Source organism: Rhizomucor pusillus (assembly GCF_041956525.1).
Source record: "Rhizomucor pusillus strain CBS 183.67 unplaced genomic scaffold VTP01scaffold_16, whole genome shotgun sequence".
Lineage (NCBI taxonomy): Eukaryota > Fungi > Mucoromycota > Mucoromycetes > Mucorales > Lichtheimiaceae > Rhizomucor > Rhizomucor pusillus.
Genome location: NW_027192158.1, coordinates 476,463 through 493,088, shown reverse-complemented (window position 1 = coordinate 493,088; position 16,626 = coordinate 476,463). Strand labels below are relative to the sequence as shown.

Here is a 16,626-nt window from a genome sequence, read left to right as displayed (position 1 = left end):
TAAATATCCGTTACATGTGAGTTGAGTTTAATTCATGTACAAAGATATGGGTTTTTTTTATTGGAAGGATGAATAATTGATAACTTTGCTATTAGCTGTCTGGAGTCAAATGATCGAGTCGGGTTATAGGTGGAGGAATTGTAGCTGCTGAGTAATGTTACTACTGATTCAAAGCCAAAGTGCGAAAAAATAAGCAGTAGAATAATAGGAGGATCACTTGGGTCGTGAAGGGGTGATGAAGATGTCGTGATCAATACTTGGGACGGTTTCCTGAATGACATTGGCCACTTCGCAAATGTTGTCGAGACTCTCACGTCGTTCCATTGCAGCTTGGGCTTCCTGGCCGAGGTCCACCATGAATGATTCAAATGCAAAAAGTAGGTCCAAAGTTTCAAGCAAGTCAACAAAGGTACTGCGTGATTTAGGCAACATAATGAGTCCGACTTGACGAGCGTAGAAAATGCCATCGATGTTGGTCATGATATAAACGTATCCTGCTGCGCCTAAATAGAGCAAAAGCAAAATTCACATACAAGCTCTCAAGTTCTTAGTGGCATGCACTTACCGACAAAATCGATCGCGGCAGTGGTTTGCAATGTATGACATCCTGGAATAAGCGAACAGAGGTAGGACAAGATAGCGCCATTTGTTCTCAGATTTTTGTTCTGTTGATCTCTAACTATGGTAGCGCCTGCATTGGCTGGCTTCACCTCCAGACTACTCAGTTCAATATACTTGTTACAACCTTGGTTGTGTTTCACTAAGATGTCGATTTTACGCCCATGACTTGGATTCTGGCTTGCCGCATATAAAGCTGAATTTACACGCTGAATCCTCTTTGTGCAAGCGCTAATGGTCTCCCCTCTAATATAAACCAGTAAAAAAAAGGTTTCCTAAAACAAATCCAGGGTTACTTACTCGACAAGCCTAATGTTTGTATTGTTGCTAAATACAGTGCTCAAGATTGTCATAAATCGGCGCAATACCATGGCTTCAGTGTCGCTGTTGCTGTAGAAACCCATAAATTTAAGACTACAAGACGCAACAAAACGGATTAATAAGACAAGAGATATCAATATAGAAGAAGAGGATACTTACATAGCCGACACGGCATCCAAAGCACGATATGCTTGGCTGGCGCACTGTTTAGAGAGAAGAAGAGGGCGCTGAAGATCGTGAACGAGAACCATGGTTTCTTCAACGGAACCACCTTGCCTACTACAAAAGAATAAAGAGAAATTTTAAATGAGCTCATTTCTGCCATAGACACCTTGCTTTTTTTACTTACAACTTGTTGATCACTTGCTGTAGTAAAGCCTTTGTGTCTCCAGTGATGGTGCGGCTTCGGAATTCGGATACAATGGCATCCAGACGTTCGTCAAGATTATTAGTTGGCAAGAAAGGACGGACATGATCGAAATCACTCCTGCAGATGGTGTTGACAATACCAGAGAGTGACAGCCTGCGTTTTTTCAGAAAAAGTGAGATATTTGACCAATTGTCAAATCAAGCACTTACTTGAGCCGATATATATCGTCATTGGTGAGCTCATTGTTAAGAATATGGGCAATATGATGTGTCAATGGAGGATGTAGGTCCAAGAAAGGGTTTCCAGGATTTGGTCCAATAGTTGGCGATCATTCTCTGTCCACGGTTTGCCCTGCAACTGAAAGAGTGAAAAGAGAGATGAGATTAACTGACGGGACATCCCACATCTTTACCTTTTTATATCCAATGTTGAAAATCCTTGTTTTCAAATTATCAAGCTTTTGGTCATCATGGAGCAAGGGTATATTGTTGCTGTTGCCATCATTATCAAGTGTTGCAGTGTCATCATCCATAATGCCAGGTTTCTTCTCCGTGTTGTTACCAAGCTTTTGGTCATCATGGAACAAGGGTATATTGTTGCTGTTGCCATCATTACCAAGTATTGCAGTGTCATCATCCATATTGCCAGATTTCTTCTCCGTGTTGTCGCTGTCATTTTCATCATCATCCACTGCAGAGTCGTTCTGACGCATTCTTTTACCCAGTTGCTGCATTGTACTATGTTGAACCATGCTGGCCGTGGCTCGTGCTGTCTCAGCGTAATCAGTCAAAGTTTGAATGCATGAACTTGTATATGCAGCATCCATCGTTGTGAGAACCTTTATCCGTTTGTTCGCGGCTTCCCAATATTCACGGTATTCTTTCGTCATGGAAAGTGATCTGTGGATGATCCAGAAAAGAGAAAAAGTAAACACACGTACGCACGTGAACGACAAAGCAAGACTTACGGTGTTTGTGCGTGGGGTTTAAGGTATCTAAGAGCTGAGACAAAGCGAGATGACCATGCACAGTGAAGGCTATGAGCGCTGGTATCCACGCATTTCAATGACCAGAGAGGAATCTCGCTGCTGTGTTTATGGATGAACTTGGAAAACGTTGGTTGCTTGGTGTTGGTAATAAAATCCAAGATCTCTACAACACAATAATAAATCACTGTATACAAAGACTTTTTCGTAGCTCCTTACCTTTACGGCCTTTGTAGCCTTTATAGATCTCGTTCGAGTCTGTCATGGGGGGATATACAAAAGAAGGGAAAAGGAATAAAAACACGCGTCTCATCTGGGCTTTAAAGTCTCTCTCAACGAATATGCAGCTCAACCCAACAGTCAAGGCCAGCGAGTCATTTTNTAAAAAGCTCGGCCTATAAGCCAATCATGGTAACGACAAGCATCTCTTGTCATTAATCCCATCTCTTCCTTTAATAGAGCACATGCTACATTGTTGTGCATTTTGAAAGAGTGATAATGGTACTGCTTTAATATTGACATGATGTGAAGCGCGCCAATGTGAAAAACCCCACACGCAATGCATAAAAAGGGCAGCGCAATAGAGTAATTTACTGAACGCAAAGTAAAAAACGTCTTCGGCAAAGGTGAAAAACAAACACCGCAAAGCTGATAACCCCGCAACGCAAAATGTAAAATCGTGCAACGCAAAGGTGAAAACATCCAAGCGCAAGATTTAGGAAAAATCCAATATAAAGACTTACCTCTTATTTCTACCTCTTTCTATTTTTTTAAAAAAATTCTTTCTTTGCCATATATATTTCTCGTTATGGATGACACGATATTTACGGCCTCATCTACCCGGCGCTGCAAGAATACTTGAGATTTTGCAGACGATCACACTGCAAGACGTGGCAAGCTGGTGGATCATATAAAAATGGTACGCAGTGTTGGTGGTGATGGTGGTGGGAAAAGCTATGTAGCGACTTGCTAGTGACAGCTGGTACGATAGCAGCAGCAGCTTCAGAAACCGGCGATGCGAGACAAGACGAGAAGGCTGTAATTGCGTCGATGATAACGAAGGTCAAAAGTCGGGAACGATTGAAAAACTGGAGATTTTGTATCGTTGCATGTTGCCTTTTTGACAAGAAGACGAAGAATCTGCAATGTTTGTTTGTTCTTGTCCCATTTTGCATGCAAATAAAATACCCTGCAAATCGTTTCTTGTCCCCTTTCCTTTCTTTTTTCTTTTTCTTTTCTTTATCTTTCATATTCCCTTTCATGGCAGTGCATAAAACGTCTCTAGCAAGCCAGAACTTTGCCACCGAAACGGCAGACGCTATCAACCAGCAGATCCAGGTTGAGCAGCAGGCTCAGCACACGTACCTTGCATGCGCGGCATACTTTGGTAGAGACGACGTCGCGCTTCCTGTTCGTTTTAAACTGCTGGCCACGACGCGATCTTTTTAACGCTGTTTTTTAGGGCCTGCAAAAGCATTTCCTAGAGGAGGCTGAGCGACAGGGCAAACGCGCACAAATGCTCATTGACTATCAGACAACTCGTGGTGGCACAGTCATTATCAAGGAACTTGCACAACCTCCGGTATGCCAACGCAATAAGCATAGCGATATATCAATATTAATATGCCGCCGATGCTGCTTTCTTTTATCTTATGATTATTAGAATGAATTCACGTCTGCACAGAATGCCGTTGGTAGGTGACACGCGTGCGTATGACCAAGAACGGTAAACGCTAATGCATTGGTGAAACAGAAACGAGTCTGCAACTGGAGAAGGATGTCAACAAATCTCTCTTCAACCTCACAACCATCGCTGCAAACAGTGATGACATCGAATTCGTTCATCACTTGAAGTAAGTAGTTGCGGCGGGGCAACGAGGTTGTATATAAACTGAACTGTTGCTTACAATGTATGCAACATTTAGGCGACTCCATTTGACGGAACGTATCTATGCCATTGAAAAGGTGGCCAAGGCGTTGACACAGCTTGAGCGCGTCGGCGGCGAGGGTCTCGGCTTGTACTTGTGGGACCAGCAAATATATCAAGACGATGGCAACTATCCTGTTGCTGTCAAAGAACAAATTCGTACATGAAGAAAGGAAGCTTGTCACTTTCTCCAAACCTCTTTCCTCTTTCAAAAATAATAAAAAAGTTTGCTTTCGTCGGGTTTTATACGTGTTGACCGCGCTGTTGCATTGAAAGACGCCTGCCACACGCCGTAGTGTCAGATGATGATTGAACTGTCTGCCACCTGACAGCTGTGCAACTCTAATCTTGTAGATACATAGTATCGACTATGCTAACGGCGACAATCACAGCAGTGCAGGATTTTTATCAGATACAATACTTGGATATGAATAGCTCCAGTCCTGCAGGATCAGTATACAAAATAAAGGACGATTCTTTGATCTTTTCCATTCTCTATCTTTTCTCTGTATCATTGTCACCGGTTGATCCTGTTCGTTTTGACGATGAGGATCCAGCCAGGTAGCGATTGCAACCCCGGATTGAATCTAGTCGATGGTCGCCCAATCACTGTACACGCGAGAGGATGAACAATCCAAGGAATGACCGGAATCCATCGAAGCACGCAGTGCAGATAGAGACAACGCGTTTGGCAGTGCTCGGATAAAGTGAAAGGATTTAGGCGCCGCGTACGGACGATGACGACCAAAGTTACCTATCACGAAGAACCTTACCGGATAACATGGAACGACGACGCAGTGTGCAAGAATATGTTAGAAGAGAAGTTGAGAAAGATCTGTTTCGACCCTTCCGGACAGTGAATGGGAGTTCACCGGTTTTGTTGTTGACTAAGAAAACGAGACCTGCAAAAATATGTCAAGAGTTAAGGCGATTGAACAAGGGAATTATCGAGAATATACTCCTTTACTACACCTTTCTACCGGACGGTTCCTTTCAACACGTTTCCGGGGCGATTACACGTCGTCCCGCCATGTCTTCAAGCCCATTGCGGCGGATCGAGCCAACGCCAGAGCGTGTACAGGGTGTCAACTAAGAGATCCGAGAACGCACGGCACTGTGGGAGGCGAAGCATCGAGCGCTTACGAGACTTATGCAGCGTCCGATTTGCAAGATTTAGGGTATTGTCGCGTTTTAAGCTCCTGGAACAGCTTCCTAGATATGCATTCGCTGTTGCAAGCTGAAGGACATTTGTCTCTGCAGGCCATGTCCTGTCCGTGATCGAGCTACCACAGCTATAATGTAAGGACTTATCAGTCTAGATTCGTATACTTGTTTTAACAGTGGCAATATTCTTTTTGCGTATAATTGCAACGGCATTCGAAAAGCGTTGGCGAACGCCTACTACGCGTACTTTGAAACGCGTCAAACCGTCAACGGCATCCTTGAAAGGCGAGAAAGCGTCAAAAATCTGCCATTGGAAAAGCCGGTTAATGCATCTAACAATTGAGCTATTACTCTAGTCCAAAAGCTGCCTTGCGACTAACAATATCGATGTTGTTTAGTCTAGCATGTTCGTAGCGCTTGTTGGAGGCGAAGAACTTTGATGTCCTGTTGGATCGCCCATTGATGAGCTTAACTTTATATAATAGGGATTCCTGCTATGGACTTTGAATAATTAAAAGTATATTTACATTGGTTTGCTGAAAAAAAACTATACGCATATATCTAGTCCAATAAACACATGTTTGTAAAAGAAGTTCATCGTCGAACGAATTTCTGCTTGGGCGTGTTGTCCTAATGTGCGTTTGTGTATGTGTAAGATCGGGAATTACCACGTTCTTGTCTTACTATTTTTCCTTTACCTTGCAGTCGCTGCAATGCACGAGCCATTCGCCTTGGTCACCTTGCGTCACTTTGGCACTCGAATCCATACGTTTCTTGCACTTTGCACATGCTAAGCATTTTTTATGCCACCGGCTTGCCATTGGACCTGGCACGTCGTCCATGACTGCAACGGGGTTGTGGCATCGTGGGCAGACTTTCGAGCCACCTAGTTTCGGCAGAGCTCGTGTTCGGTTCATCAATACATAAGACGGTGATGTGGGTCCATTATCTTCTTCCCGCCGCTGCTGCTGATCTACCGCAATCGGCCCGCGAGGGAAACTGTTTCGGCGCTGACGTCCCAAAAGCGGCGAAGATATGGATGAAGTGGGCGGTGATGATGACCTCTTGTCGACTAGAACGTGCGTGCAAGACGTGCAGTGAGGTTCATCGAGTATATCGTAGTATGGCTGGTCGCTGGAGAGCACTCGTTTGCACTTTACGCATTTGAAACACTGTCGGTTTGTCACCGCTGTGAGCAGGAGTATATTTTTCTCCATTCAGTGTAGAATCTTTTACCTCTGGATGGAAAAGCCTGGATTTGTGGTTGATACACTTTGCCGCTTTAATTTGCTCGTGACAAGCATCACAGGCTATCCTTGGAGCTGGTGTCTTTGGAGTACTAGCAGAGCTCTCTGTTGATCTACTCAAGGGTGGCGACATGGCGCGGTGGCACTGGAAGAGCGGCTGTTAACAATAGCCGAAAAGAAAATACACGAATTTCCCCTTTGCTTACTTTTGGATGATAGACCTCCTGGCCGACGCGCACAAACTGTTTCTCTGTAAAATGGCTGTTGCAAGCTGGGCAGCGGAGGCAGTTGTAATGGTACCAGATGTATCCTTGACCGTCATTTCCAGCAGGCAATCGTATGCGTGGTCCACCGCCTTTCAGCGGCCGTTCGCATTTGTGGCAAGATTGGTTCTTGCTGCTGGCTGTATCGCCGATGACTTTTGATGAAGGCGATTCTGTAGGCTTGACCATATCTTCGCTCGTCGTTGGTAAAATATGCGAGATGACAGTATCGGGCGTGGACACAGGCGAGAGAGGCTGGTCGAACGAGAACGCGGGCTGAGCGGAAGCTGGCGAACTTGCAGCTGTGCTTGCAGGTGACGGATGCTCTTGCAGCGACTTCTGGTAATAATGGAACAAGTGCGAGTCGATGCGTGGCCGAATCGGTTTCCGTTGCTGATGAGTAGGACTGCCAGCAATAGAATCTAAAGCCGGTGAGCCGGATGGAGGTGTGTCGAGCATGGATAGACGGCGATAACTTCCAATTTCACCTCCCTTGTCGCGCGTAAGCGACGCGAGCTTGCTGTGGAAACTCTCTGCTGCTGTGGTATTCGATGCACGTATCGAGTCGTTGGGGCGCTGAAATATCGGATCTTTCGTTATATTCCTGCGGGTCGGTATACCGGTGCTGACACTCTTTCTCGGGTCGAAGGCTTCCATGCCGGCGCCATCTTGATTGAGTATACTTCCATATCTTATCCCCCTTTCAAGCTCAGTGACTATCAACATCTTTTTCAATGCAAAGACGTTACCTAGACTGCCATCTGTCTGCAACTGAAGCTGTCACTGTTCCTGTTTCCGTTACCAAGCCTGTTGCTATGGAGACTGCAAAATGGTAGAGTGTGTCAAGCTACGATGGATTTGTAAAGCGCCAATGTTCTTTTCTTCTTACCGACCGGTCTGCCACCACATTTGTGGCATCGTCCTCCATTTGATATTTCTCCACAACGACTACAGTATCTCATTTAAAGAACCAAAAGGAAAGTAATAAGGAAAAGAAAAAGAGAATAACAAGGTGACAGAATTGTAAACAATCGGCATATAGCTAGCGAAACTTTAGTTCTGTTTTTGGTCCCTTGGGACACATAACAAACACCAAAAATGGAAATGATTGCTCCCTTACTGCGGTGGGAAAATAGATCTGGCCTCTTTTTGTGCAATTTTCGAGGTCAATGCATAGTGTAGTAATGATTTACATAAAAAGATGATATATGCCATGAACTTTTTTCTTTCTATTGCTGCTGATATCCTCGCTCTACGAATTGTTCGTCCTCGCCCATAGGTTCATCCGGCTCTTCTTCAATCATTGTCTGCAAAAAGTATTCTGCCACCTTTTCGTGTCCTCTCTGCTGTGCTTCATAAGTCGGGGAATGTCCTGCTTCGTTCTTGATCTGCCAAAGAAAGAACCATCAGTCCCATTATTGCATCTTTTCTTTTCTTTACAATAGCATCTTCTTACTCTGCAGTCACCACCGCTCTTGACCAAGAGCTCTACTGCTTCCAGATGACCGTTTAAAGCTGCCCAGTGTAACGGAGTGTTGCCTTCATTGTTTTGAATGTTCACAAAGTTTTTAACTTGATCACCCTTGTACTGTGTCAGCAATTCGAGGATAAAGGAAATAACGTCTACGGCAGCGGTGCTTGGTAAATATAAATATTGGATAAAGTTGCTTTCACTCTTTACCAGTATGGTTGTTTGCACTGGCCATGTGCAATGCAGTGTTGCCTGCTTCGTTCTTCTCGATATAGTATTCCGGTGCAGGATTAGCGTTCCTGAGCTCCTCAAGTTCACCGTACCGAGCGCAGTAAATCACGTCGTCGAGTAGTTCCTGATTCAATGCCATGGGGGAGAATGAATTATAGCAGGAGGTGGTGTGGTGGAAAAAAAAATTGGAACAATTATAGATGGCTTTTTTGACATCCGCTGTGCTTTCCTCCCCTCGTCCATTGTTGCATAAAAATGGGGCATTTGTAAGTCAATGTGGGAATATTATGATACCTTGCTGTAGTATCGCTCAACCAATCGCACAGGATAACTGTTGCCACCTGCTCGCTCAATCAGTGGGCATTGGATTTCGAAGGCAATCTTGAACGAATTCTCGAGAGCATTCGCATTGCCAAGACGAAAGGCGCGAAGTTGCGCGTGGGCCCCGAGCTTGAAGTGAGGTATAATATCTGAAAACCATGCTGATGCGAGGAATGGATAATTGACCAGGATATGTATAGTGGTTACGGATGCTACGACCACTTTTTGGAAGGTAAGGGAGAGATATCGATTATCGTCATCTTTGTTGTAGATCTTACCTCACAGGCGGACGCAATAGGGGATACATATCTCCATTCCTGGGAAGTTCTAGCAGCCATTATCAAAAGTGACGAATCCAAGGATATGATCCTAGACATCGGCATGTACGTTGTTCATGTAGTTCTCGGTATGCAAAGGACTATGTGTAATGCTGAACAATTATATTATGTCATAGGCCTGTAATGCACAAGACTGTCAAGTACAACTGCAGAGTCATCCTGTGCGACGGAAAAATCGTCTTGATTCGGCCCAAAATGTTCCTTGCCAATGACGGCAACTATCGCGAGTTGCGATTCTTCACTCCTTGGGTTCCAAAGAAGGTCGAGCGATTCTATCTTCCTCGCATGATCCAGGCAGTTACCGGACAGGTAAGTCTGTTAGCCACTGTTCCACTTGATATTATTACATGGATTAATTACACGAAAACAACAGACAACTGTTCCATTTGGTGACGCGGTTGTTAGCACTTTGGACACTTGCATTGGATGCGAAACATGCGAGGAGTTATTTACACCTCAGAGGTACAGGATCTCTTTAAACTCTATACTTTCGATTAGCGTAACAATGAGTTCTTTGGAATAGTCCCCACATCAGTATGGGTTTAGACGGCGTCGAGATCTTTACGAATAGCAGTGGTAGTCACCATGAGCTCCGAAAATTAAATACACGCATCGACCTTATCAAGGCTGCAACTGCCAAGGTATGATGACAACGGAACTTGTTGTTTTGCAGATAATTAAATTGCGCTGCTAGGTTGGCGGTATCTATCTTTATGCCAATCAGCAAGGTTGCGATGGCGATCGTTTATATTATGATGGATGCGCTATGATTGTTATGAACGGTGAAGTTGTTGCTCAAGGATCCCAGTTTTCCTTGTCGGATGTGGTATGTATTCACGGTGTGATCAACGCAAAAAGACACAATCTAAAAACGCGATATCTAGGAAGTGGTGACAGCGACTGTGGATTTAGAGGATGTACGCTCCTTCCGTGCTCGAGTGGCAAGCCGTGGTATACAGGCAACACACACGGAAGCCTACCATCGCGAGGACGTAAATTTATCGCTCTCCCATCCAAACATGGATTCCGATCCTGGGCTTATCCCTAACAAGCCTCGAGAACCCTTCTATCACAGCCCCGAGGAGGAAATTGCGCTTGGCCCTGCATGCTGGCTTTGGGATTACCTTCGCCGCTCCAAAACAGCAGGATATTTCTTGCCTCTCAGCGGAGGTATCGACAGCTGTGCCACTGCAGTTATCGTTGCATCCATGTGTCGCCTTGTAGTTAAGGAAGCAGAGAAGGGCAATCAGCAGGTTATTGCCGATGCTCGTCGCTTGGCAAACCAGGAGGATTACATTCCTAAAGATCCGGCAGAGTTCGCTTATCGCATTTTTTACACTTGCTACATGGGCACATCCAACTCGAGCAATGAAACCAGAGAACGTGCAAAGCAGCTAGCGCGAGTCATTGGCAGTTACCACACAGATCTGAATATGGATACAGTTGTTACAACCATCCATGGCCTCTTCTCGCTCGTTACCGGCAAAACACCCAGATATCGGGTGCATGGAGGATCCGATACTGAAAACCTGGCGCTCCAGAACATCCAGGCTCGTCTTCGAATGCTGCTTTCGTATCTTTTTGCACAATTGATGCCTTGGACCAGATCCAAACCGGGAGGACTTTTGGTCCTTGGAAGCGCAAATGTTGACGAGAGTTTGCGTGGTTACCTTACAAAATACGACTGCAGCAGCGCAGATATCAACCCAATTGGTGCTATCAGTAAACTTGATCTAAAACGCTTTATTGCCTACGCTCGCGACGAATTCAACATGCCGATTCTCGAAGAGTTTTTGGAGGCAACACCTACAGCAGAGCTGGAGCCTATTACAGAAGACTATGTGCAATCGGACGAAGCTGATATGGGCATGACCTACGCTGAGCTATCCCAGTTTGGCCGCCTGCGCAAGATTGAGCGTTGCGGACCTTACTCGATGTTTTTCAAATTGTGGCATGAATGGGGACAGCAGCTGCGACCTACAGAGGTAGGAAGATTAAAGGAAAAAAGAATTGCTTGCTGAAAGGTAACGCTAAACCATGTCCACCTCTTTTAAAAAAGGTTGCCGCCAAGGTCAAACGGTTCTTCTTCTATTATTCTATTAATCGCCACAAACTGACGACGCTTACCCCTTCGTATCATGCAGAAGCTTACAGTCCAGATGATAATCGGTTCGATCTGCGGCCGTTCTTGTACAATGCGGGCTGGAGGTGGCAATTTAGTCGCATTGACAAAGCTGCAGAGAAGCTCGAGCAGAACGAAGCTGCAGATTCAATAGACTAGATAACAGAAATTAAGTTACAATGATGATTATTTAAAAGGATCATTATATCATTAAACTCTCATGTTGACGGCAAACACTAAGATACGAAAGACGTCGCTTCAATGTAAATTGCTCAGGGGAGATAAAAAACTAAAAAACAACCACGAAGGAAATAATGTACTTGTATGTTGGAAATGTATGGTATTATTGGGAAGCAAAACGCTTGCATAAAACGGGAAGGACCAAATTTTGCTGCAAGGCGGTCGCCAAAGCATGGTTGTAACCACTCTCATCCGTCCACATGACCAAGACCACCCGATCAATTCCATCACAGCGAGCAGCTCATGTTGCTGATCGTGTGCCAGACGCTGTCAGGAAGGCGTTTGCGGCATACAGTCGCTCAGAACTCTTGAGTTTGAGGGAGCGCAACGTGAATATGCTGCGCCGGAGGTATGCGTCTGCCGTTGCCTCTTTACCTGCTGCTTACGCACTGATTATATATTTACTTTAGAGAACTGACAAGCACTCTACCGGACAGAGGAGCCAAGCTCCAGGAACGAATACGGCAGATCGACCTGCTCTTGCAGGACGAGAGCTTGCCTGATCTTGAGATCACACCTGAGAACACTTTGCAAGACCGCGAGTGTGCCCTGACAAGAGGTTTCACAAGCCTGAGCCTTCACACACCTCAGCAGCTGACAAGACGGCGCATCGTCGCGGCAGAAAATGCCCGAGCGCGTGCCAACAGTGTTTCTTCTTCAAGTCTGTCACGGCGCGCGAGTTTATGCAGCAACAGCAGAGACGGCCTAGCCATCACTGCATTGCAGCGGAGAATGTCTTCTAGCTGCTCCATCTCCTCTGCTCCTCCGTCGTCTACCAGCAGCAGCAGAAGCTTCACCGCTGAAGGCAGCTTTGTAGTAGATAACCAGGTACAACTAATACTTTTTACTTTTAGGCTCGAATTTACGCTGACATTGCAGTGTAGCCCAAAGTCTGTATGCTGACAATCGATGAATCCATAAAATTGCAAGAAGAGCGCCACAAGGCAATCGAACAATACAAGGAGATGTACATGGAGCATCGTGTGAGACGTCAACATCCTACTATGGCAGCAGATACTCTAAGGTAATATGAGACAAGATGCATCGATCGATCGTGGTGCCTGAAAGGACGACTAACATGATATATTTTACTGCATGTATACGTAGTACGAGAATGGACCGCATGAGCCTTGATCCTACTCCAGAGGAAGACCTAGCATTTTTACCCCCACCACCGCCTCCACTCATTGCAGAGCTACAATCTGATGAACAGGATACGCATGATATATATGCGATACAAGCTCGGATACCTTACGAAAGCATACCATTTGAGGGATACTCTTTGGAAGATGGTGAAGAGGATTGGAATCATCACGGTAATCGCAGTCTGTAGGAAGAAGAACTTTTTCCATGCCTATCCAACATAAATGTTTCATCTATCGTTTTTATCATTCAGTGTGTATAAACGCTGCGGCAACATCGCCATTGGTCGCCGTGTACATAATTTCAAGTCTGGTCAAGCCGTTGTTCTTGGTTGCCTCCTAACCTCCGGGTTACCGCAATCGTATACATATACGTTGACCTTAACTTTTGTCATCAATTTTTCTTGTATATTTTTTTTACAGCGAACTCCTCGCTTGCTCTGTCTTCTCTTGTTACAACCGGCCGTCGAACCGTCATAACTCGAGTGGTCCTTGAAAAGTTTTGATTCAGATATATGGAGACAAAAGAACCATGGCTGTACTCTAGATTTATCTTCCATTAATATTATGAATCATGCATGTACGGTTACTTTTATTTGACATACATAACTTGCCAAGCAGCTTTAGCTGCAATCGAGTATCCGTGCTGCCGGGCCTGAGTGTTGTCCCTCCCGCGGACTTGCGAAAACAGCCTTCCGTACAGCCAATTCGAATCTCCGGGGACAAAGGTACGCGACAAGTGCTAATCATGACGCAGTTTTATAAAACGACACTATATACCTACTATTACTATTTCATTATTTTCCTTTTTACATAATGCAATTAAATAGCAGATATATACACGGCTGTGCCGTTGAAGGCTGCAGTACCAGAAGATTGGAGTGCAGGCCCGCCCATTTGAAAGCTCTCCTCTTTCCATTTTGGGAACGCATGGTACCTCACCGATACGCGATCGATGTGTTCACAATCCAGTACCGCAAATGCTATGGCCAGGAGAGAGTAAGCAAACTGTACTGTAAAGCAAGACGATCTTCCCATTCAATGTCCTTGTGTTTTGATAGCCTCCTACCATGGTCGACATTCTGCAGATCTGCGACGTATCGCCACGTCTTTTGACTTGTAAGCTTTCTTTTGTTGTTGCGACTCTACACACATAAAACTAACATCGTTTAATACAAAAAAGTGCGAGATTCGCCGATCAAATGCTTTATGGATATGAAGCTTCCGCAAGCACTGGTATGCGATTATTATCGAGGTACTGTTTGGAAATAAACGTCGTGCATCGAAAACTTAACTCACAAGTGGCAACTAGCTATCGCGACCCAGTACTTTATCGAGCAGATAAAACCGTACATTGACGAATGGAATTTATTTGAAGGATATTCACGCAAAGAATCCGCGGTGGATGACTCGACAGCATCCCACGGAAGCGAAGATTATGTACCCTCGTTGACACAATCCAGCCAAAGCTCGATTAGCACTGATTATCAATCTACTGCTACTTTTACGCGATCATCGTCTTCATCAAAAGTGAGAGAGACACTAAATTTTTGAAAGAATCGTCGAGTTTGCTCACAATATATAAAAGGTTCATACGCATCAAGAATGGTTGGATTTTGTCGCAGATATATACACAGTCTACGAGATGGTCCAAAGACCTCTCGAGTTGGACATGCTAACGTATAGTATTCCCTGAGAATGACACTTTTCATCTGACAAAGTGCTCAAACCCAATCATTTAGTATTATCTCATCACCAAACGTCCAAAACGCAGTGCAAACATCTTGCAGCAAAGCGCTTCAAAAATTATTGCATACGACACCCGACTTTTTTCAATTATTAGATGCTATGTATACCCAGTCATGCAAAGAGTTTGAGAGTATTTACAACGACAACGAACGAGGTCTTCCCATAGCATCTCCTTTCTCCAGCATTCCCAACAACGAAGCGATCCTTCGTGCAACACTCGATACCGACCTGCCACCGTTAATGGATATAGCCCAAATGCCCGATGCATTTCTACAGCAACGATGTGAAAATGTTATCCAATCTGAAGACGATCCGGCCGCTGAGAAATGGGTGGATGTAGTTACCAGCAACGATCTAGAACCAGCTACAGCCGTCAAAGAATTTGCACAGCTATGCATAAAGATCAATGCGCTAAAGTTGACGCCTGATTGGACCAAGCTGATCGCCGAGTTGTCCGCTGGCCGGACGCAGTGGAATGAAGATGAATGTATATCAAATCATATGTTGCGCGATGGTCTCAACTGGATACGGAACGTGGTTCTTCCGTGGCTCTCCTATATTTTACCATCAGAGGAGACAACCTGGTATGACTTTTTACGCTGTAAGCTACGCGCAGAGCACCTCTACTACAAAGCCTTTTCAGATTCCAGGTAACAGATATATAAAGTTGAGATATTGAACAATGTAGTACTGACATTAACGTGGCTGGCAAGGTTATCATACTTGTTTGAAATAATCTTATCTTATCCAGAATCATTACCCGTCATTGAAGATTTGAAGCTTATCATTGACATGCAAGCTCCGAGTTTGTCTTACGAAGTCTGCAACAGCTATGGTTTGCTTTGGCGCATAAAAGATGCTATATTAGAAACGTAAGAAAATAATAAGGTCATGTGTCATATGTCTCCACGCTGGAAAATGCAAAAATCTCTAGGTTCGATGTACGACTTTTGCATATGGGAGCTGCAACAATCGAGATCCTGCATATGGCGATCCTGTGTATGCATTGCATACGGATTATCAATCCCACATGTGAGGTGCTACTTCCCATTATGGACAGAATATGGGCATATTTGACGTGAGATACTAGCATCCAGTATGTTAATCCCGTGAAAACTAATATGTGAAATAGCGAGACTAGGGAGGATGTCCCGGATGCAATAGTTGAACTGATACGAGAAGAAGAAAGCAGTCTAGATGACGTTGAGGAGATATATGTATTTGAACACAAGGAGCTGGAGCATCAGGCCCAAATTGATGACACGAATGCGCGTTTGCAACGGCTGCAGCGGTTATCGCTCGATCCGGTTGCTTTGCTTGTCAGCATGTGCAACAGCACCAAGATGCTTATTAGGGCATACCAAGTCGGGTTGGCAAACGCGCTGTTGTCGTTGCCCGACTACAACATGGATGACGAAATTATACTTTTGGAGAAGCTCAAGAGCCGTTTCCCGCAGGATACATTCAGCCGCTGCGATGTAATGATCAGAGATATTGCCGAAAGCACTCGCATGGACAGGCAAATCCGGTCGTTGTCGTCGTTCGACAACGACGGTCTGGAAGTTGGTTACGACTTTCATCTCAAAATGCTGTCCCGGTACTATTGGCCCGATGGAGACAAACCCTCCCCAGATATGGACCCGCTTCCGGGCGTACAAAAGTAAATTAATCTTGTCGCACTGGAAAAAAAAAAGCAGCAGCTTTTTGCTAAAATCTGCTATACCGTAGGTTTCAACAGCGGTATTCTGAAAAATTCAAAGAACTGCGAGGCGCTCAACGCCTTGAGTGGGATATATCCAAGGGGTCGGTCACGATCGACTTGTATTTTGAGTCTACACAGGAGACGATACAAAAAGTAGTGAACCCAATCCAAGCCAAAGTCATTTCTCTATTTTCCGGAACAGGTAAGATCCGTAACAAAGGGAAAAAGTAGAACACGTTGCTCAAGCAAGAAAAAATAAATATTTATATAGAATGCATGACAAGCACAGAGATTGCGAGTAAGATTGGAGTTAGCGAGGAGTTGGTTGAGAATAGTTTAGACTTTTGGCAAACAGAAGACGTGCTACAAATCACAGACGATGGAAAATATCAATTGACAAGGATTTAATACAAAA

The 16,626-nt window shown here is 44.7% G+C and overlaps 9 protein-coding genes across 9 annotated transcripts; 5 read left to right on the top strand and 4 right to left on the bottom strand.

The window, feature by feature from the left end:
* Nucleotides 1–213: 213 nt before the first annotated feature.
* VTP01DRAFT_3442 (uncharacterized protein) lies at nt 214–1,552 on the bottom strand (the record flags this gene model as incomplete). Its single annotated transcript, XM_069382014.1, has 6 exons — nt 214–503; nt 566–864; nt 919–1,032; nt 1,099–1,218; nt 1,289–1,462; nt 1,515–1,552. 6 exons carry the CDS (start codon nt 1,550–1,552, stop codon nt 214–216), a joined length of 1,035 nt encoding a protein of 344 aa, XP_069236600.1.
* A 27-nt stretch (nt 1,553–1,579) lies between these two features.
* VTP01DRAFT_3441 (uncharacterized protein) lies at nt 1,580–2,559 on the bottom strand (the record flags this gene model as incomplete). Its single annotated transcript, XM_069382013.1, has 4 exons — nt 1,580–1,666; nt 1,722–2,208; nt 2,277–2,460; nt 2,514–2,559. The coding sequence occupies 4 exons, from the start codon at nt 2,557–2,559 to the stop codon at nt 1,580–1,582; spliced, it is 804 nt and encodes a 267-aa protein (XP_069236599.1).
* Nucleotides 2,560–3,554: 995 nt separating this feature from the next.
* Nucleotides 3,555–4,388, top strand: VTP01DRAFT_3440 (uncharacterized protein; the record flags this gene model as incomplete). Its single annotated transcript, XM_069382012.1, has 5 exons — nt 3,555–3,704; nt 3,757–3,876; nt 3,958–3,988; nt 4,048–4,147; nt 4,220–4,388. The coding sequence occupies 5 exons, from the start codon at nt 3,555–3,557 to the stop codon at nt 4,386–4,388; spliced, it is 570 nt and encodes a 189-aa protein (XP_069236598.1).
* A 745-nt stretch (nt 4,389–5,133) lies between these two features.
* On the top strand, nt 5,134–5,825 carry VTP01DRAFT_3439 (uncharacterized protein; the record flags this gene model as incomplete). Its single annotated transcript, XM_069382010.1, has 4 exons — nt 5,134–5,399; nt 5,482–5,520; nt 5,563–5,707; nt 5,784–5,825. The coding sequence occupies 4 exons, from the start codon at nt 5,134–5,136 to the stop codon at nt 5,823–5,825; spliced, it is 492 nt and encodes a 163-aa protein (XP_069236597.1).
* Nucleotides 5,826–5,979: 154 nt separating this feature from the next.
* VTP01DRAFT_3438 (uncharacterized protein) lies at nt 5,980–7,857 on the bottom strand (the record flags this gene model as incomplete). The annotated part of the gene is made up of 6 exons (XM_069382009.1): nt 5,980–6,015; nt 6,084–6,557; nt 6,622–6,777; nt 6,839–7,586; nt 7,645–7,717; nt 7,785–7,857. The coding sequence occupies 6 exons, from the start codon at nt 7,855–7,857 to the stop codon at nt 5,980–5,982; spliced, it is 1,560 nt and encodes a 519-aa protein (XP_069236596.1).
* Nucleotides 7,858–8,124: 267 nt separating this feature from the next.
* VTP01DRAFT_3437 (uncharacterized protein) lies at nt 8,125–8,736 on the bottom strand (the record flags this gene model as incomplete). The annotated part of the gene is made up of 3 exons (XM_069382008.1): nt 8,125–8,283; nt 8,352–8,518; nt 8,577–8,736. 3 exons carry the CDS (start codon nt 8,734–8,736, stop codon nt 8,125–8,127), a joined length of 486 nt encoding a protein of 161 aa, XP_069236595.1.
* Nucleotides 8,737–8,852: 116 nt separating this feature from the next.
* On the top strand, nt 8,853–11,537 carry VTP01DRAFT_3436 (uncharacterized protein; the record flags this gene model as incomplete). Its single annotated transcript, XM_069382007.1, has 10 exons — nt 8,853–8,863; nt 8,924–9,058; nt 9,119–9,150; nt 9,217–9,301; nt 9,373–9,565; nt 9,630–9,718; nt 9,780–9,897; nt 9,951–10,082; nt 10,141–11,241; nt 11,316–11,537. The coding sequence occupies 10 exons, from the start codon at nt 8,853–8,855 to the stop codon at nt 11,535–11,537; spliced, it is 2,118 nt and encodes a 705-aa protein (XP_069236594.1).
* Nucleotides 11,538–11,818: 281 nt separating this feature from the next.
* VTP01DRAFT_3435 (uncharacterized protein) lies at nt 11,819–12,951 on the top strand (the record flags this gene model as incomplete). Its single annotated transcript, XM_069382006.1, has 4 exons — nt 11,819–11,967; nt 12,029–12,446; nt 12,503–12,642; nt 12,726–12,951. 4 exons carry the CDS (start codon nt 11,819–11,821, stop codon nt 12,949–12,951), a joined length of 933 nt encoding a protein of 310 aa, XP_069236593.1.
* A 739-nt stretch (nt 12,952–13,690) lies between these two features.
* Nucleotides 13,691–16,619, top strand: VTP01DRAFT_3434 (uncharacterized protein; the record flags this gene model as incomplete). Its single annotated transcript, XM_069382005.1, has 11 exons — nt 13,691–13,759; nt 13,822–13,879; nt 13,944–14,015; nt 14,073–14,290; nt 14,349–14,440; nt 14,503–15,159; nt 15,223–15,381; nt 15,444–15,587; nt 15,651–16,169; nt 16,238–16,413; nt 16,483–16,619. 11 exons carry the CDS (start codon nt 13,691–13,693, stop codon nt 16,617–16,619), a joined length of 2,301 nt encoding a protein of 766 aa, XP_069236592.1.
* Nucleotides 16,620–16,626: the final 7 nt, after the last annotated feature.